The 21,261-nt window shown below is 43.1% G+C and overlaps 1 protein-coding gene across 1 annotated transcript in view; it reads right to left on the bottom strand.

Moving 5' to 3' along the window:
- The window catches only part of SUCLG2 (succinate-CoA ligase GDP-forming subunit beta), a 223,078-nt gene that overhangs the window by 144,028 nt on the left and 57,789 nt on the right, over positions 1–21,261 (bottom strand). The window contains exon 2 of the mRNA XM_081902928.1: positions 19,954–20,095. Coding sequence (XP_081759054.1) covers positions 19,954–20,095 — 142 coding nt within the window. The remainder of the gene's footprint in view (positions 1–19,953; positions 20,096–21,261) is intronic.

Genomic DNA, 21,261 nt, shown 5'->3' with positions numbered 1-21,261 from the left:
GATTTCACTTTTTAAAAAAAGGGCATTTAAACACGTCTAAGAGTGTATCTCTTTATAAAAATGCAGTCGTACCTTGGTTGCTAAACAGCTTAGTTCTCGGATGTTTTGGTTCCTGAACGCCGCAAACCTGGAAGTGACTGTTCCGGTTTGCGAACTATTTTTGGAAGCCGAATGTCCGATGGGGTTCCATAGCTTCCGATTGGCTGCAGGAGCTTCCTGCAGCCAATCAGAAGCCATGCTTTGGTTTCCGAACATTTCAGAAGTCGAACGGACTTCCAGAACGGATTCCGTTCAATTTCCAAGGTATGACACTATTGGATTCAGTTGGAAGAATCTAGCTTTTGCTACATTTACTGATAATTTTTAAGAGCTGCTCTTAAAAGTATCTCCAACATAGTGACCATCAAAATATTCAAGAATATTGAACAAATGTGCTCTTTGCATGCATTTGCCAAGCGACCAGCAGTAACTCCAGGTGTCTTTCTGGTGACCACGATGCCCATCACAAAGTGAGATGCCCTTCCTGTTTAACTCTCTGCCTCACAAAGATTTGAGAAGAGGCTGGTGAGTGACAGACCCTGCCCTCTCTTGAGCCGTCTGCCATGTGCTCAGAACATAGGAGAAGAGAGCATCGGACGTACACTTCACATTTGGGCTTCACAGACACCCTGAACCAGAGCAGAGATTCTCGCTTCTCTTAAATGTCTTAAACGTCTGGAACGAAGTGAGAAGCTAAATCGTCTCAGCATGACAGGAAACGTGGGGGAAGGAGTGCAGTCTGTGGTGACCACGAATAATTGCTGGCATCGAGATCAGTCAAAATCTATTGAGCAAAAACCAAAGAACAGTTCTGCTGGATCAGGCCAAATGTCCATCCATCCTATCAGACCAAAGCTTCCAACAGTGGCCAACCAGGGCAAAGGCAATAGGCCTCTCCAACTGTGACTCCCCAGCAATGGGCATTTGTGTATGTGTCTATGTTCACATAGGTTTAAGGCATCAGTGTAAGAAACATTCTCTATAAATGCCAAATGCACAATATGCTTCTTGTATACTATAAATGGGACGTGGGTGGCGCTGTGGGTTAAACCACAGAGCTAGGACTTGCCAATCATAAGGTCGGCAGTTCGAATCCCCGCGACGGGGTGAGCTCCCATTGCTCGGTCCCTGCTCCTGCCAACCTAGCAGTTGGCAAGCATGTCAAAGTGCAACTAGATAAATAGGTACCACTCCGGCGGGAAGGTAAATGGCGTTTCCGTGCGCTGCTCTGGTTCATCAGAAGCGGCTTAGTCATGCTGGCCACATGACCCGGAAGCTGTACGCTGGCTCCCTTGGCCAATAAAGCGAGATGAGCACCGCAACCCCAGAGTCGGTCACGACTGGACCTAATGGTCAGGGGTCCCTTTACCTTTTATACTATAAATACAGACGATAGGACAGCATTCCCCATAGAACAAATGGGAAAATTGAGGCTAAGAGATTGGCTTGCCTAAGGCATGTCGGATAGCTTAGAAGGCCAAGGTGAATTTCCTAGTTCATCCCAGTTCACAGCTGGCAGCACTAGCTTATTATGTAATTTCTGTCTTCATGCTGCAGATTTTGGCTTAAGAAATGAAGACTGTTCTTGCTATGCATATCAATATGAGGTAGGCAGATCATATAAGTGACGGTGGGGGGAATGGCTTCTCCTATGAATTTACATGACCCAGTGCATTGCAGCAAGATCATATTTGCAGAACAATGGAAATAAATTTCTGATTCAGGGGAAATGAAATAGCTTAGGTAACTGCAAAACTGGTGCATTCCAGTTAATATCAGAATGTAAGAGGTGTTTGGAGTCCAATTGTACATTTTATGATGACGGAATTACTCACCGTAATGTCTTGATATTTTATAAATGCTTATCTAAAATCCTCACTAAATTAAAGGGTGGGGGGAGAGAAAGCAAATACAGTCGTATCTTGGATCTCGAACACCTTGGATCCCAAACAAATAGGCTCCCGGACGATTGAAACCTGGAAGTGAGTGTTCCAACAGGACTTCCGTGGCTTCCAATTGGCTGCAGGAGCTTCTGAACAGATACCATTCGACTCCCAAGGTACGACTGTATATGTAAAGCTTAGGTAAAGGTAAAGGTACCCATGACCATTAGGTCCAGTTGTGACCGACTCTGGGGTTGTGCGCTCATCTCACTCTATAGGCCGAGGGAGCCGGCGTTTGTCCGCAGACAGCTTCTGAGTCATGTGGCCAGCAAGACTAAGCCGCTTCTGGCAAACCAGAGCAGCACACGGAAACGCCGTTTACCTTCCCACCGGAGCGGTACCTATTTATCTACTTGCACTCTGACATGCTTTCAAACTGCTAGGTGGGCAGGAGCTGGGACCGAGCAACAGGAGCTCACCCTGTCGCGGGGATTTGAACCGCCGACCTTCTGATCGGCAAGTCCTAGGCTCTGTGGTTTAACCCACAGCACCACCCACGTCCCTATATATATGTAAAGCTTAGGAGACAACTAAATACTGAAGTTACAAGTGGACCTTCAAGTCAGAAGAGAGCTTATTTTCTGTGATATTCCAGGTTACTTGAGTAACTTCCAGATGTAGGTAAACAAAAAGGAAACTTCCTTTTCTTACACATCACATGGTGGCAGTGGACATTCATGGGGAAAGTTAAAATACTAGCAGTATACCTGGCACGAGGAGCTATAAATAAGACCATATTCTTTCCCACTGCAAATCCTCCCAGCTATCTGTGTCCCTTGGGGCTTGTTAGTTTCATTTCTAGACCCGGGGGACAAAGCACTTGCTGCAACTACCTGGAAAGAGAGGGCTGGAAGCACATTCCTTCTTTGTGACTGGGAAGAATTAAAAGCATTTGAAAAGGAGGGGGGTTAATAATCACATCAGCTGTTGTTTTTTAAAGTGTGTGTGCATTTGTATGCAAAATGAAATCTGACTTTAATACAAATCTACATGTTGAAGCTGACACACAAGTTTAACTGCATCCATGACCTTCCGTTAACAATGCGGGATTAATAGCCAGCAGGAAAACAAACAACGAGTGTGTGTGTGTCAATTTCAGCAAAACACATTAAAGACGGCAAAGACTGTGTGTGGCAGTGGCATGTTATTCCCATTAATAATATCGTTCAGGGCACAATCAAATGAAAGTTTAGCAATCTTAATTACAAAAATTAAGGAGAACCCTGCCTGATGAGACCAAAGGCTGGATCCAACAGCCACTTCTGAGCAGGAGAGCAGATGTTTCGCAGGCCAAAGATCCCTGGTTCAGTCTCTGACATCTCCTGGTATGGTGGAGAAAGGTTCCCTGTCTGAAACCCTGGGAAGTTAGTGTAGAACCAGGGAGGCCCATGTGGTGTTCTTCAGATGTTGTTGGACTAGCATCAGCATAGTCAATGGGTCAGGGATGATGGGAGTCATTGTCCAACAACATCTGAAAGATGCCATGTTTGCTCCACCTGGAAGAGACAATAGATAGTTAGATGTGTCCCACCTGATTTGGGGTGCCGCATCCTCAACTGAATCCCTGTTTCTCCCCCAGCCTCCACTTATCTCCCCAATGATGTCCCTCTGTTTTTGGCCTCTCTCCCAGCTGCCCTTCCATGCAGCCCAAAGGCAAGTACAAGGAGAAGTCTCTAACTAATCAGCTCCATCCTTCTGACAGCTTGTCTCCCCAGAACCCTTTTTGGGGGGTGGGGGTAAAACTTGTTAGTTTGTGAAGAACTGAGAAGCTGGGCAGAAGGGAGGTGGGCAGAAGAACCTGCAGCATGCTGCTTTTCTTGAGGGAAGAATGACATACACCATGCTTAAAGTCCCGCTAAAGAAAACAGATTTCAGGCTCCTGCTGGGATGAGACTTGGAGCATTCAGTAGGAGGACCAGAACAGAACAAAGAGCCTTCTGATGGCAGAAGCAGGAGGTGGGGGAGATGTGAAGAATGGGAATACTTTTTGTGAAGGGCTGCTGGAAGGGAGGTAGTGGTGGTGGCAAAGAAGCCTTTTTGGGAGGGAAAGGGACTAAGCTCTCTTGTTATGTATAGCAAGCTGACAAGTCCACCAGGCCACTGACTAGTTTTGAGAAAACCCTCCTAACAACAAAGGGGTGGTCTCTACAATATATAAAATACTACTCCAAGACACTGCAACCCCCCTTATCACAATTAAACATGCTCACAAAAAAGCTGGAGGCAGTGTTTAAGTTTGTGAACCATGATTTAATCAGGAATAACTGGTTCGTGTGAATGGTGCCAAAAGTGAACTGGAGGTTGAAGGAAGCGTGACTTCTGCGATTAAAAGGTTTGTGGGAAGGCACGCTTAGGTAGGCACGCTTAACCCACAGCGCCGCCCGCGTCCCGTTGAGTACCTTGGGTGGTATCTAACTAGAGTTTTGTGCTAGTCCAAGGATTGTCACGTGCAACTCAACAGAAAAAAATCAAACAAACCAACAAAAACTGTTCTCCATCTCTTCTCTATATGTTCTCACTGTCCAGTAGAGCGTCCTACAACCTCGCAATTTTACTTTCTCCTTCCCTGCTCCTACGTTCACACCATTTTTCATTTGCAAGCCAAGATACAGAAAAATTGGTTACTCAGCATCCCAACACTTAGGGGCTGTATCTGTTAGTCATGCTGAGAGTATACCCAATAAAATTAATGGACATTAATAGGAGCAAGGTAACATTATCATTGCGTTGCGACCCACGCAATCTCCGTCTTTTGCAAAAAGCCTAACAATACAATTCCCACCATTAAAATCCATTCCTCCACACTTTACTCAACATAAAAACTGCCTCCCTGATAAGAAGTCGACCTAGCCTAGCACTCTAGCTTGACTCTCATGGGCAGCTGCCAGCAGGGACAGGATACAGATTAAAAGCCCCCTTCCGATCCTCACATCTGACCGAAGAATCAATGCCTTTTAATTGTCACGTCTAATAGGCATTGACAGACTCGACCTCAGGGATTTATCCAACCATTTTGAAAGCCACTCAAACCAATGGCCACACCTTATGATACAGTTACCACAACACAAGTTCTATTAATTATGTGTTGTGTAAATCGAGGCCTTCTATTTTTATCATTTACTGTTTGCAATTTCAATTTCATTGCACATCACTAAATTCTATCATGCTTAACTCTTCTTTCTCCTTCTTCTTCCAGAGCTGAGGATCCCCAACCTATTTAGGCTTTCCTAAACAGTCCAATCCTTTTTATCAGTTTAGTTGAAATACGCCACAAAACAGCAAGTAGGGTGTGGCCTTTGGGCCCTGCTTGTGGAATTCCCAGAAGCCTCTGGTTGGCCACTATAGGAAGCAAAGATACCAGACTACATGGACTTTTGCTCTGATATATGATGAATCTTCTTATTCCCTTATACTGTATCTGCCCGCATTCTTTTGATATAGAGCCTAGTGCATGCTAAACAGGGGCATGCCACGGGAATGACATTGCAGCCCTCTAACACTGCTGTTTTTAATTCCTTTCCTGATAACACCATAGCATTCGCTTCCCCCACCCCATCACCCTCGAAAATTATAAATTCCGTGAAGTACCATAGAAAGCATAATATTCTTTAGAACATACAAGAGACAGATGGTTCAAGAAATGTGAGCAGGCGTATGCACTCAACGTCCTACAGAACAGACACCAGAGTCAGTCTACGCTGACCTACTTTGAAAGTTGGATCTTGCATTTCCAAACATTTGCTTGCCAAAAAGAATATTTCACTGATAAATGAATCTCTTTTCCAACTGTTAGCCACCTGGTTACTGTTCAGAGAGATTGGGTGTGGGGGTTGTAGCTCACAATATAGCACCCCATCTTTCCCAACCTGGGGTCCTTGCATTTTGGCTCCCATCAGGCCCATTCAACATGGCCAATGGTCAGGGTCTATAGGAGTAGTAGTCAAAGCACCTGGAGAGCTCCAGGTTGGGGAAAGCTATAGCAACATGTTTTGCTTCTTTGTCAACCCAGATCTCTTCTAGGCAAGCAACTCATCTGTATGACCGCTATTTGGAAGTAACAGACACCTGCTGAATGGCACAATGGCAATTTTAGGCCAGGAGGACCTCTACTTGCAATATGGCATCTGTACCAGATGTACCTGTATTGGTGCTGAACTGGTGCCTGGAGATGGCAATGAATGCCTATACATTCTCACATCCAGTGTGAGGGCATTAACATACAAAGCTCTCCATGCCTGATGGAGCACCTCTACCTGCAGCAGCCTTCGGTTTTGAAGCCACAACTCCCTCCCACAAGGAGTTTAGACAAGCACTATCCCTACTGAGTTTCCATGCTTCTCAGGTGTTTTACTTAAAAAGAAAGAAAGAAAAGAATTTAAATTATTGAACGCTTTAAATTTTGGAAGTTAAATGTATGTTTTAAGTTTCGTATATTGCCTAATTATTGTACAGCCGTATCTCGGTCGAAGAACTGTCCTGTTAATGAACGACTCAGGCAATGCACTCCGCAAAACCGCAAGTAGGTGTTTTGGCTAGCGACCTTTGCCCCGGAAGACAAATGGAAGCCGACTGCTGGAAGGGCACCAGTGGCGGGAGGCTTCATTGGGGAAAGCGCGCCTCAGTTTAAGAATGTTTTCAGTGTAAGAACGGGCTTCCGGAATAAATTAAGTTCGTAAACGGAGGTACCACTGTATATTTTATATGTTATTATTATTCACCTACTGAGTAAAAAGTGTGATTTAAATAAATAAATAAATAAATAAATAAATAAATAAATAGTGTCAAGGAGTGGTTGGGAAAGGAAGGAAGGAAGGAAGGAAGGAAGGAAGGAAGGAAGGAAGGAAGGAAGGAAGGAAGGAAGGAAGGAAGACTTTTTTCTGGGGTACGCAGGAGTACTAATGCCCCTAAACATTTTGCAAATCTTTGTCCATTTACTGTATTTATTTTTCCCAATTTGAACTATAAAATGGTGATTTTCTTGAGTCAAAATGAGAGCACCCCTAAACATTTTTTAAGGGGGAAAAGCACTGCATACATGCATGCATGAATACATAGCCAGATAGCTGTTCTCATACTATTCAGCATACTATAGTGACATATCAGAAGTAAAAGAAAAAGTCTGGAGACATGCAGGGGACTAGAAACGTGGGTGTCCCTTCTCTGCTACAAAGCAGCAGAAGGGGAACATGGTTCTGCAATGGACATGGGGAGGAGTGGCTTATCCCTAACCTGATGGGGGACTGCCAAGGACTGAAGAAACAGCGGTCCACATTCTGAGAGCCATTTTCACCACCAACCATCTACAGCCTGTCCCTCAGGAAAAGCCTGCAAGCTCCACCCCTCCAGCCTATGGAGAAGTGCTCACAGGAAGCTGTACTGGATCCAACTGAATATTACTAACCCAATCTGTGCTAAGGAACGTAGCAATATTAACAGGTAATTTCTGGGGAAGCCTTTGTAATGCCAGTCGTCGACATTACACTGGATTACAGGATTAGACTGTTTCTGGAAGGAAGACAAAGTTATGGCAATCACACGCTATCTGGTTTTTCAACCGTGACTATTATTTTACATCTTGTCTGAGTATTTCAGGAACATGAAAGTGACAGCAAAATTAATGTCAAAACAAACTGACAGCTCTTGCTGTACTAATGCATTCCATGCTATTGGGAAATTCTGATTCAATCATACCTAGCCTGCTCTGACAGCAAGAAAAACAACTAGAAACGACGTTCTTGAACTTTTTAAGCCGAGAAACAAGAATGCCGCACTATTCCTCTATCCTCAGAAAATCAACCGGATAGCAGATTAAGAGGAATGGTTACAGGCCACCCCTCCCTTCTCCCGTTTCCCTTTAAAGGGGGGCTTTCCAAATCTCTGATGGATCTCTCTTTTGGGTTCTTCTATAAGGGCCATTGATAGAAAGATACAGCAGTCATTGGGAGTCCCAGCCCAACCCTTTAACTATGGATATTTCCCTGGTCAAATAGGCTTACGACAAGGGAACCTTCTGTTTTCCATTTCTTTCTTCTTCTTTTTAAATAATTTTTATTGAATGGTTTTATGTTACAAAAAACAATACAGCCATACTACCACTAAATATAATTAAGAAATAAAAATTACATACATCGATATTTAGTTTCTTATTTGTTATTTACCGTCTTATTTCCTCCCAAACATTCCATACAACAACACACATATGTGCAGACACCCACACACCCACACCCGCACAGAAAATGATAATAACGAAAGTAAATATTTTCCCCCTTTTTATCTTCCAAAATCTTTTCTTCAACTTTGACTTCCTGTCAAGTCCCTTTGCATATGTTTTATCTTACATTCGAATGTACACAAAACAATAAACCTTTCTATAAATTTTTTCTAATACATTCTGAAAACATAATAAATCCTTCATTGTAGTCCACCTCCTTTTAGTTCCTTTATCACTCGAATGCTAGCATGGAGTCAAAACCATTATTGTATTTTTGAACATATTTTTTAGAAACATCCAATTTTTCGGCTAATTTTTGCTTTGAGTTTCCTCTGACTTTACTAGTCAGTTGAGCCGTCTCCACCAATTCCTGTAATTTGATTTGCCTATCTGTTTTTTTTGGAGCCTCGTGATCTTCCCATCCCTTGGCCACAAGTATACGAGTCGCTGCGGTTGCATACAAAAATGCCTCTCTTAGATTTCTTGGGATCTCTTTATCTAAAATACTTAATAGAAATGCCTCCGGTTTTTTAGTAAAAGTTATCCCCATCATCTTTTTTAATTCATCGTATATTTCCCCCCCCAAAATCTTAATCTTTCCACACGTCCACCACATGTGGATCATGTCACCGTTATTTCCTCCACATCTCCAACAAGTATTCGCCAAATTTTTATTCGTTCTTTTTATACATTCTGTTTTCCATTTCTATGGAGTTGGCTTGTAGTAGCAAGTAGCGGTCACTACTGGCAGTCTGAGTCTTCCATGATTTTCCCAGGCCCAACACCTTGAAGCAGTGAATTTACTCTCTACAATGGCAACATGCAGAGGAACTTAGTGTTAGCAATTTCACTCCTCCAATGCTACATATGTAATTGGTGTAAATCACATGCCTGTCTGAGAAGAGTGTGGGGCAACCTTGGGTCTCTCTCTCTCTCTCTCTCTCTTTCCCTAACCTACTTCACGGAGGTGTTGTGGAGAAAAAAATGGGGAGAAGAGAACATGTGTAGTATTCTGAGCTTCTCATTGAAAATGTGGGATAAAAATTATACCAACAACAATACCTCTATGGACAACTTGTGGCTCTCTAGATGTTACTGAGAGCCAGTGTGGTGTAGTGGTTAAGAGCAGTGGACTCGTAATCTGGTGAACCGGGTTCGTGTCTCCGCTCCTCCACATGCAGCTGCTGGGTAACCTTGGGCCAGTCACATTTTCTGAAGTCTCTCAGCCCCACTCACCTCACAGAGTGTTTGTTGTGGGGAAGGAAGGGAAAGGAGAATGTTAGCCGCTTTGAGACTCCTTCGGGTAGTGATAAAGAGGGGTATCAAATCCAAACTCTTCTTCTTCTACTACTGGACTACAACTCCCATCGAGCTCCAACATGCCAGTCTTGTTGGCTGAGGCCAACAGAGTTGGAGCCAAACAACATCTGGAGACAACAAGTTGCCCAGCCCTGTCGCAGAGGTTAAGCAGTGTCTTAAGTAGGCTATCCTGCCTTCACCAGAAACTGCTGATGACATGGAATATAGGTTAGAAATCTCACCACAGGATGCTGCTAGCTATTGTATATATTGTGTCAGAGAAGAAAAAAATCAACATGGAAAAGTGGTTGGGTGGGCATGGATAGACTCACGCCTACATGGTTTCCTCAAGTGAGAACTTTGGAGGACTTGAAGTCCATAAAGCATGTGTCAAACTGCCGTACATGGAAACACAGCCCATGTTAAGCATGCAATAGTTCTATATTTTACACATTAGGAAGGTGGTGTTACTCACAACACATCCTCGCTTGCATGCCTAGTTATTTTCACAGTTGAAGAATAACAGTATACATCACGATAAATTAGAAATAAAGAATCCAAATTATCCTTGCGCTCGTGTTATTTGTAATACAATCTGGCTCTTTTTCACATTTATATATTAGGAATTGTGCCTTCTGTGGAAAAAGTCACCAATCAAACTCCCTTAAAACAAAAAACAAACAAACAAACAAACCACACAACATAGCCAGGATTAAAAAGAATGGTTTCTATGGCATATGCTAACTATGAAATTCAGTACTCAATTTATAACAATATTTTGTTTGTATTTTCGTCTCCATTCCCACTTCCAAGTGGCAATTTTAGTAATTTGATCAGAAATCCAACACGGAGAACAGTAACTCAGCACAACATTAGTGTCAAACAGCTGAAATGAGATTTTGATTTGCTGGCCCCCTATCCATTACTCACATTACTATAAATCTATTTGATTCAAAGACGTTTGGTGGCAGAGAAGGGTTATAAAATAACTAAAGGTATGCTGCAGCTTGCACTCACGTCCTTAGTGAAAGTTTCTAAAAGTATAAATGAATACTTCTAAGTGCTGGAGGGCAGGGGAATAAGGGAGGGAGAGTAATTTTCTTATTCGAGAATTTCCCTATCAACACTGCTTTATTAATTAAGCTTGATTTGTTTGGAGACCACATGTTACTTTGAGCTGAGGTTAGGGAATCCTGTGGCCCTCCATATGCTGTTCAACTCCAGCTCCCATCAGCATAACCAAGGGTCAGGGACAGTAGGAATCCAGCAAATTCTGTAGGGCCATGGGTTCCCTACCCACTGACTTAAAATATTATGAGAAATGCCACCAACACTGAAGAGGTCCTTGTTGACTGACAGCCAAGCTGGAAGCTTACATACAAAGTCTCTGCTCGGGTATTTATTTTCTCAGTGGTGCTTGGCAAATGGCTTACTCTTTTTTGTCTGTGTCTGTAAAATCAGCCAACATGAATAAAGGGATCCCTGACCGTTAGGGTCCAGTCACAGACAACTCTGGGGTTGCAGCGCTCATCTCGCTTTACTGGCCGAGGGAGCCAGCATACAGCTTCCAGGTCATGTGGCCAGCATGACTAAGCCACTTCTGGCAAACCAGAGCAGCGCAAGGAAATGCCGTTTACCTTCCTGCCAGTGGTACCTATTTATCTACCTGCTATTTATCTACTTGTTTATCTACTTATTTATCTACTTTGACATGCTTTCGAACTGCTAGATTGGCAGGAGCAGGGACCGAGCAACAGGAGCTCACCCCGTGGCGGGGATTCGAACCGCTGACCTTCTGATCAGCAAGTCCTAGGCTCTGTGGTTTAACCCACAGGGCCACCCACATCCCTTATTTGGGTACCCCTCCCCAAACTATACTGCCAATTTATGCGCACTGAAAAATAATGCTGGAACGGCATGGCAAATGGAAAATTCAGAAGATCTCGCTAGACTGAGAGTTCAACACCATATTAATTTCCAGCAACAAAACTGCCCTCTGGCTCAGGTGCAAAAAAGAAGATAGGTGGTAAATGAAACATATTAAGGAGGGATGGAGTAGTGATGATAATTAGCTAGCATGCAGATTAATCAGTTACTTAGCAGAGGAGGTGTCAAGGCAGCCTTTGTTTGTTTACCTTAAACCAACATCAGTTCTTACCTACAGACTCAGCTTCTTTGTTTGCAGCTTAGCTTAAGGTTTCCTAGTTGGTATAAAAGGAGGGATGAGGAACCTTTCACGATCTAGAGATGTCATTCGCTTTGGGGCAATCTTCAGTGGGCATGGCCAGAGGCAAAAGTGGCTGGAGCAACGAATGTAAATTTTACCTCTGTACAGAAAGCTGTTTTCTATAGACACATTCCTCTCTACTCTCCATCCAGATAAAAAAAGAGGCATCATCAGGGTACAGAGACACAATTACAAGGAGACAAAGCATGGAGCTGCCGGAGTTCTCCTTACAGCACGGCAAAGACACCAAGATCTGCATGTCCTCTGATGACGAGGAAGTGACTGTAAAGATTGGCAGAGACCAGACGGTCAAGTTCCCTGATCGGCTTGGGGTGAATTCTGCAAAATTCTGCCCAGTGGAAGGGATACATCGCGATAAGATCTGTCAAGTTTGACTGACGTTCAGTCGTGCCTTGTTCTTGTGTGAGAAGAAGGAAAAACAGAAAATAAAATGTGTTACTTGACCTTGTCTGCCTTGCCAGCTTCTTGGGGATTCCTACTGACCCTGGGAGGGAGAATTATTAAGTTGGTTTTTGTTCTTAGTTTTACTATGTATTTTGTGTTTTTTATATTGCAATTTTATGTTATGAAGCGCCCCAAGATCTATGGATGAAGGGTGGTATATAAATTTAATATATAAGAATAACCAGGCAAAAACATTCTGGGGCAGTGAAGCAGGGCCTGTGAAAGCTGCAGCAACAGTAAGTCCGGTCCAGGAGCAACGGTCAAGGTTTAGGCATCCAGAATTAGCAACAAGAGTTCCAAGAATGTGTGGCACTTGCAAAGTAGTTTCAAAGAGCTTCCCTCTTTTTTCTTGATGTGCCACCTCTTCTTGAGGTTTATTTAAAGTATGTAAACTATGTATGTTCAAATGCGCATCGACCAACTCACTGGAAAACATTTAAATGTATGTACTCAAAATTAACTGCTTAGCACATCCCCCACCCACAGGGCATGCTGCTTTTTCAGCAAAAAATGGCTGCTTGCAGAAACGTTTATTTGAACCCAAGGAACTACAGTGGCACCTCAGGTACTTAATTCGTTCTGGAGGTGTGTTCTTAACCTGAAAATGTTCTTAACCTGAGGTACCACTTTAGCTAATGGGGCCTCTCGCTGCCGCCACATGATTTCTGTTCTCATCCTGAAGCAAAGTTCTTAACCAAAGGTACTATTTCTGGGTTAGCGGAGTCTGTAACCTGAAGCGTCTGTAACCTGAAGTGTCTGTAACCCAAGGTACCACTGTACACAATCCTGCACAGAGCTCTTCTCTTCTTGACAGTGAATGGAAAAGTTTTCTCACACAGCAGAACCTTCACTCACCCCATCAAATGAAATTATTGATAAGGGGGTGGGAATCCAAAATACACAACAATTACTAACATGGCTCACATCCTAGTATTAAATGCCTTTGTCACAAAGAACTAACTGTAGGCAGCCCGCCCGCCCTTTCCAGAGAAACCTGCCCTCAGCACGTCAAAGCCATAAAGGGAAATCTGATCTTACTCTGTTCATGCAGCAAAACCAAAATCTAGCAACGTCAAATGCATCTGCATCTTGCAAATGTGGTTGTTTATTCGCGTTCATTAGAAGTCAATACCAATGCCGATATTTTTAGGTTGCTACCTTAATCCCACCTGTCTTCTCTCTCTAAAGAAGTTCAGCCTCATACCTGACACCGACTGAAAGCCCCGTGCAAATACTAACGATACATTATGATCGTTCCCTCACAGACGAATTCAGAAGCAAGCTCTCAAATCTCTTGGCTTGTTATGCCATGTTAAATACAGATATAAAAAGACAAAGTTGTTTATTTTGAGCTTCTATCATAAGGGAGATTGGGCATAACAGAGTATTTTCATGATTATACAGAATGTGTTATTTCCTTATTTGTTGGATACTTGCAGGCTCTTGACCTGGAGCATAAAATGACTTAACGCTGACTTATAAGCAGTGCTTCTTATAAAGTCGTTTCAACTAAGAATTGCTTGGCAATGTGCAAAGCCAAAAATCCTTTGGGTTCTGTCTTTTACTAGACAGAATCCCCTTTGCAGGCATGCATTAATGCCATGACTTTAATTTTCTAGTCATCCGCTATGCTTGGGGTAGGGGGGAGTCTATCAACTCCATTAAGCGTGTTTACAAATCCTTTTATGTTCTTTCCCCCTTTTTCACTAGCAACTTCCAGCAGTTTTTGACATATTTTTCAGGGAAACCGTTAATCAAGAAATGTACTAAACACATAGGGCGTTCTAACATTGCCACCGACTTTAGTACTGCAGAGGTTTGTATCTGAAGGAACTGTATCCACCACTAAAATTTTCATTTGCAAACAGAAACTTTTGGAAGCTGTTTATTAACTGCAAGCACTGGCAGTCAGGCAAACTATTCCAAGGCTGTCTCTCCCTGGCTCAACGCAGATGCAACGCTTCTCAATCTCTGAATCATGATGAATGAGAGATCATGAGCTAACACGCTCCCCACGCCCCTCAAGCTGGGATGCTGTGGTCAGCTGAAACAATAATCAGAATTGGGTTTCAAATGCTGATTTACATTGAAATACAATTAGCATTCGGGACGTGGGTGGTCTAAACCACAGAGACTAGGGCTTGCCGATCAGAAGGTTGGCGGTTCGAATCCCCGTGATGGGGTGAGCTCCCGTTGCTCGGTCCCAGCTCCTGCCCACCTAGCAGTTCAAAAGCACGTCAAAATGCAAGTATATAAATAGCTACTACTCCAGCGGGAAGGTAAACGGTGTTTCCTTGTGCTGCTCTGGTTCGCCAGAAGCAGCTTAGTCATGCTGGCCACATGACCCGGAAGCTGTCTGCGGACAAATGCCGGCTCCCTCAGCCTATAGAATGAGATGAGCACGCAACCCCAGAGTCGTCTGCGACTGGACCTAACGGTCAGGGGTACCTTTACGTTTACAGTTAGCATTCAGCATGGTGAAGATCATGCAGGTAGGGAAAGATTCAGACCAGAGAGAAAGGGGAATGCAAGCCCAAGAGGAAAAACCCAAATGAATCCCTTGTGAAGAGACTGAGAATGGTCACATCTGACCCCAAACCATTAAAGACCTGATGGACACTCACAAATTGTGATCTATGCCAACAAAGACTCTGGAACAACCAGTGCTGTCAAGTGCGCATCCTCGTGGGGTTTTTTTCCAATGCCAAGAGAAAACCTTTTGCTTCATCCAAGTATTTTTAAACAACTCCTGTAGTTCAGTCCTTTTAGTTTTAAATCTGTTTTTTAAACTTTAGGGTTGTTGTGAACATTTATATTATATTATATTATATTATTTATTTGATCTGTATGCCACCCTTCATCCAAAGATTTCAGGGTGGTTCACAACATAAAATTACAATATAAATAAACACAAAATACCTAATAAGAACAGTGATAAAACAATACCCCCCCAACCAAACACATTTAAAAGGACATAGACTGTTAATCAACTGAAGGTCTGGTTGAAGACATGAACACAATTAACTCAGGTTTCTTACTGGTCTTTGTCTGTCTTACCACTTTGTGTATCTTGTGGGCATGGGGAAAGAGAAGACACCCAGCTAAGATGATTTTCTAGGGACTGCCAGGGTTTTTCAACCCCAGGGTATAGCAGAGAAGCACATGGCTCTGTATACCACCTGGGAAATCTACAGAAGTGCAATGGTGGTTTCTGTTTATGTAACTATCATGGCGTCGTATCCTGCAATGGCCCAAATGACGTTCTAGATAACTAAATGAAACATACGTTGGTTTGCAGGGATAAGTAGAGGAACAACATATCAATTTTGAAATGCATTATTCAGACTGAATTTAACTAAACACAACAAAATGATGCCCCAACAAGCAAGTTAACTACAAGGACTGTGTTAATTAACGGCTTAGTGGAGCATGGCAGTAATTTCATAGCTCTTGCAATTCCCTTTACACTAAAATTCAAAGATGTCTTAAATAATCCAGTTAATTCACTGTGCACTTGATACACTTAAATAAAATGGAACATTATCGCCGCGAATGATGGAAACATGCTTTCAAAGATGGAAGATGCAAGACAGTTCAATGAATGAATCATAAACGTTTTTCCACCACCATGTGTTTTACTGACAGAGTGATGGAACACTGACAGCAGAATAACAGCAGCAGCAGCAGCAGCAACAACAACATAAATAAATTTATATATTGCTTAATGCTGCTATGGGCCCTTAAGTGGTTTACAAAGTGCAAAAAGCCACAAATATTTAAATATAAGCACCCATTAATAAAACAGGCAATGTTGCTGTTTAGTCGTTTACACAGGGAATGCCTGGGTAAACAGGTCTGTTTTCCGAAGCCAACAGAATGCCAGTACAGATGGGGCTATCGTACTTCAGCAGAAACACCCTCTCCATCGTTCCGTATCATGTTTGTTTTCAGAACTGTTCAAGCCCACATTGGCTAGGCTCTGAAACTATGCGCCCCCGCTATGCATTCCAGTTTCATACAACATTGTTCAATCACAGCTGGGCTCCTGGCTTGCTCTAGTCCATGGACCAACTATGACCTGCCCAATGCATTAGACGTGAACCCCCACTTCAGAGCCCAGTTTGGGTTGGGTGGTTCTCAGGAATGGGGACCTGCAGAGAGATAGGGGAGTCGGCAGAAAATCGTGCAAGCAGAAACGCCTCCCATGCTTGACAGCTCCGGCCCCTTTGTTATTGTTGTTTGCTCCATGTTTTAAAAACACAATATGCTTCCCACCCCCCCTTCCGATATTAATATCCCTGTAATCATACACTGCAATCAATGGCAATATCATTAATAAACCATGGAAATGCCGAACAGTGAGAACATTACTCAGTCTAGAGATCCGTCTCTTTTTATTATGACAGGCATACAACTAGTTTTCTTTTCAGTCCTATTTATAAAAGCCCTTATCTTATTAAGTAGTATCACATCTCAAGTTAAAAGCAGCGAGTAAAGGTACGCTACAAGATCTTTTTCTGGGCTCAGCAGTCCTTAAAGTGAGTTGATGAGAGAATGAAAAGGGAGAGATTAAAAATGATGAGTTCAGAGCCTCACAGGAGATAATTTTCATTTAATCTGCTGAAGTGGCACACGCTGCATTCTGCTGCCTTATTGTCATTGCAATCTGAAGGACTATTACCGAAACAACTTTCACCTATGGAAGAGCAAGGCTGCATATGTAGAGCTTCGTTCTTTAATTTGGAACGCAGCCCTTACCGGCACTAAGCACACAGTTACGAATTGACTTTGAAGTCCCATTAAAGCAGGCATAGGCAAACTCCGGCCTTCCAGATGTTTGGGACTACAGTTCCCATCATCCCTGACCACTGGTCCAGTTAGCTAGGGATAATGGGAATTGTAGTCCCAAACATCTGGAGGGCCGGAGTTTGCCTATGCCTGCATTAAAGCCAATAGGTTTCCAACCGAGGTGCGGGGCTAAGAGAAGCCCATGCAGCTCCCGGATACCTCTGCCACTTTTCCAGAATGATGTACATGGCTTGAAGGCATGGAGCCAGACCTGTCCCTGGCTCAGTTCTTAACTATGAGTGCCTGTGTGTCTTCCCAATTGACCTGAATTAATCGTACGACAAGAACACAAAGCAGCCAAAACAGATGGCACTTGCCCAATCTTCACATGTGTGACAGGCTGGGCAGAAATCATGTTGCCCTTCATAACAGGGAAAGGAAAGGTGAGACTTCACCACAAGACTTCACTCCGCCCCACTCCTTTGCCCCAGAGGTGCTCAGTACAAGCTGCTGCCCGGTATGTGGTGGCCGAAAGAATATATAAGGGAAGACTCGTTATACTATGAGAATCTTTAGTTAAGTTGCTTTGGAGCTATAAAGCAGGATAAAAGTGCTCAATGAAATATGCTAGGATTCCAAACCAACTATAGCGGTACCTCGGGTTGAGTATTTAATTCGTTCCGGAGGTCCATTCTTAACCTGAAGCACCACTTTAGCTAATGGGGCCTCCTGCTGCTGCCGCACCGCCAGAGCGCGATTTCTGTTCTTATCCTGAACCAAAGTTCTTACCCTGAAGCACTATTTCTGGGTTAGCGGAGTGTGTAACCTGAAGCATATGTAACCCACTGTACCTGACTGATTTCAGAAGGTTCCCCGTGACATTATGGTACTGGATTCTGCACATTTCGTGCACAAAACATTTTGTTTTGTTTTGATTTGATTTCCATTCTGTTTCATGTCTACATGACACATGCAGCTATTTGGGGATTTGGAGCGACGCATCAGACATTAAGCTCTGGTTCCCCGTTTGCTTGAACCCAGGGGTGACTGTGGACATTCTAAACAGGTATCAGGAGTCAGAAATGAGATGGCTGAAATTCAATTACTGGTACTCGATCAATATATTTGTGGATGGGGATAGAGTTGACCATGAAATAGTCAACTCTGGTTTGGATGACATTGCACTATTCCTAAAACTGGGTTCACAGCAACAGAGTGCTGTTAGGTGGATGTTCATACAAGTGTGATCTGCTGGCAATATCTAGGTTAGATTCCTGCTACATGGGGTCAGCTATGCAGATTTCAGATGATGTTTTTAAGCACCAGGTAAAAGCAGCTTTGGTTTCCTGGCTTTTAATTGCCTTTGGTGGTTTCCCTGTTGATTTTGATGGTTTTACTGTTGGAACGTTTTTTATTGCTATTGTTTGACAGTTTATTTACCTGGTGATCCAAGGAATTTTACGTAGAAATGTAACGAACATAAAATAAACTACTTAGCAATGGCTTGCAGCACAGTCCTATGCAGGTTTTTGCAGAAATAAGCCCCAGAGTCTGAGGAAACTTGCTACTTAATAATAGTAATAATATTTAGATGTATTAGTCACTTATTACCAAGGTTTCCAAGTGACTTACATAAACATAAACACATTATACCATTAAAAATTCATATAAACCATTAACATTAATACTGCAAACACCTCCAATTCACACATGTACAGGGAGACCACCCCCATCCCCTGGCATAACAGCCAAGGGGGGTTTTGGCAGCACACTAACGACATAACAAAATCAGCTCAGTAAATAAGAATGCAGAAACGTAGACTTGCATACATATCTAGTAACCAGCTAATGGCATCTGGCAGCTTGGTCACCATGCAGGCTAAGCAGCAATTCCTCCCGCCAACCACACTTTCTTTTTCATTTATTTATTTTTTAAAGTACATGTGGGAGCTGGCAACACAAGATTGTAGTACCCTCATTATCTAACAGCAAGTTTCTTGCTTAGGGGCCTAGGCAGCCAGCCCTGCCCCATTCTGGAATGCCATTCCATTCTCTCCTACACACCACTTTCCTTTTCCAACTGATAGTCAACATTTCATAATTAGTGAGCATGCTCATTCCACATTGGGGGGGGGGAGGTTGCCCCCTTTGGTGGATTTTTTATTTTTTTTATTTTTTAAGATTGTGCAATACTGGGGTCCCCAGCCCTACCCTAAGTATAGGACTAAAAGGTAAAGGGACCCCTGACCATTAGGTCCAGTCGTGAACGACTCTGGGGTTGCGGAGCTCATCTCGCTTTACTGGCTGAGGGGGCCAGTGTACAGCTTCCGGGTCATGTGGCCAGCATGACTAAGCCGTGTCTGGCGAACCAGAGCAGTGCACAGAAACACTGTTTACCTTCCCGCCGAAGCGATACCTATTTATCTACTTGCACTTTGACGTGCTTTCAAACTGCTAGGTTGGCAGGAGCAGGGACCAAGCAATGGGAGCTCACCCCATTGCGGAGATTCGAACCGCCGACCTTCTGATCAGCAAGTCCTAGGCTCTGTGGTTTAACCCACAGCGCCACCCATGTCCCGCCCAAGTATAGGACTATCCCTCCTGTTTATCAGTGGTCCCAGTTTGTCTACAATCCTGTCAGCGCTCACTATCCAAGTTTGCAGGACTGATAGCAAGAAAGGGAAATGAAATTCTGGAAAAGTCATATTGAGCAACAGCATCTGCTGTTCTGCACTACACTACACGTTCCGTTATATATGTATATATGCTGTCGCTCAGAGCCTCTGGGACTAAATGGAATAAAGATTGCATATGAAACCATGTTCGTTATCTTTATATATTTCCGATCCCTGGAATAAAAACGTGTCTTCGCTTCAAAGACTGTATGCAACATGTATGCAACAATATATTTGCAGCACAACATAATTTTCCAGGCTGGTTTACAGCCTCTGCAGGTTTCACTTCATTACTAGTCAACTTACTTAGTCTCTTAGCAGCCTCAAGAGCATCATTTGCAGTGTCAGCCACGAAGAATCTCTGAACTGTGACCCCGTGATCAGCCATCAGTTTCTTACTCTGGTATTCCTGCAGGTTTAGCCATCGTCTAGGGGCCAACTGAACAGCCTACAGAAATGAGATGGGGAGGAGATCACAATGTTCATTATGAGCAGTTCATGCAGCAGTCAACAGAGCTATTAAGCAGCATAGTTGTGGTCACCTGCAACCCGCAATAAACGAGGCTAGGAAATAACTCTTTAAGATTTTTGCATAGAGTACACTGCATCCATGTTTATGAGCAAAATATTCCACATCCTTAGAAGAAGGCATTTAGATGGCACCAGTGTATGGTACAGTACTTCTTAATTTTATCCAGGTGTGCTCTAGCTTCTGTGAAATAAATTGCATCTTGATGGTTTCCCTCTCCCAAGCTCCCAAAGCACAAAACATCGTTATCAGGTTATTAGATTAGGTTGTTCACGCTTCCACCCAGACAACTCCCAGTCACAATATTGGGGTTTATTCTTGTGTAACTGTGAGATTTTCAGTCTTAATTTCAGTGCAGTTCTCACCTGAGTTTCAGACTTTCCAAGCATCCCCAAATGAACAAGAAACGTACATTTTTTTTAAAAAAAGGCATCAGGGCCAAACAGGTTCTAAATAAAATCTATATTAAAAAAAATGAGTGCCACTGTGATCTAGCAGATATTTCATCCATATCCACTGAAGGATATCTAGTGGCGTACTGGTTAGGGAGCCCTGTGCTGCAATCCTTCATCGGCTATGAATTTGTTATGTGCTCCAAATCTGGCTACTTTTCTCCTCGGCTCCTTCCTATTGTGGCTGAATTGTGCAGAGAGAGAGAAAGAAGATGGGGGGAGACAGAGCAACCTTTGCATGGAACTGAAGAGGGTTGAATTGGCTGTTAAATTTCTATTTCCTATACAGCTGAAGATCTGCATATCTAAGAAACGGGGCAAGTTGGCCCTCAGTGCCGAACACAATGAACGCTTAAGATCTAGCCTACTATTACAATCTTGTAACAGCATGGTTTCTTCTAGCGCCACAACTATTTCAGATTTTGCTGCTATAATCACTTTCAAGTTGACCTAAAATTAGAACCTGATCAGCTTAACAGCTTCTTTGAGCCCTATGATCCTGTGCATACTTACTTTTTTTAAAAAAATTATGCTATTTAAATATTTGTGAGCATGGCTACATTTTACACTAGTTCAAACCAAAATGCCAAGATTAAAAGGTGTCATAGATCTTGAACCATGGTCCCCGGGCCT

Source organism: Podarcis melisellensis (genome assembly GCF_964234715.1).
Source record: "Podarcis melisellensis genome assembly, chromosome: 2".
NCBI lineage: Eukaryota > Metazoa > Chordata > Lepidosauria > Squamata > Lacertidae > Podarcis > Podarcis melisellensis.
The sequence above is the reverse complement of the archived record's forward strand: the minus strand, read 5'-3'. Positions and strand labels throughout refer to the sequence as shown.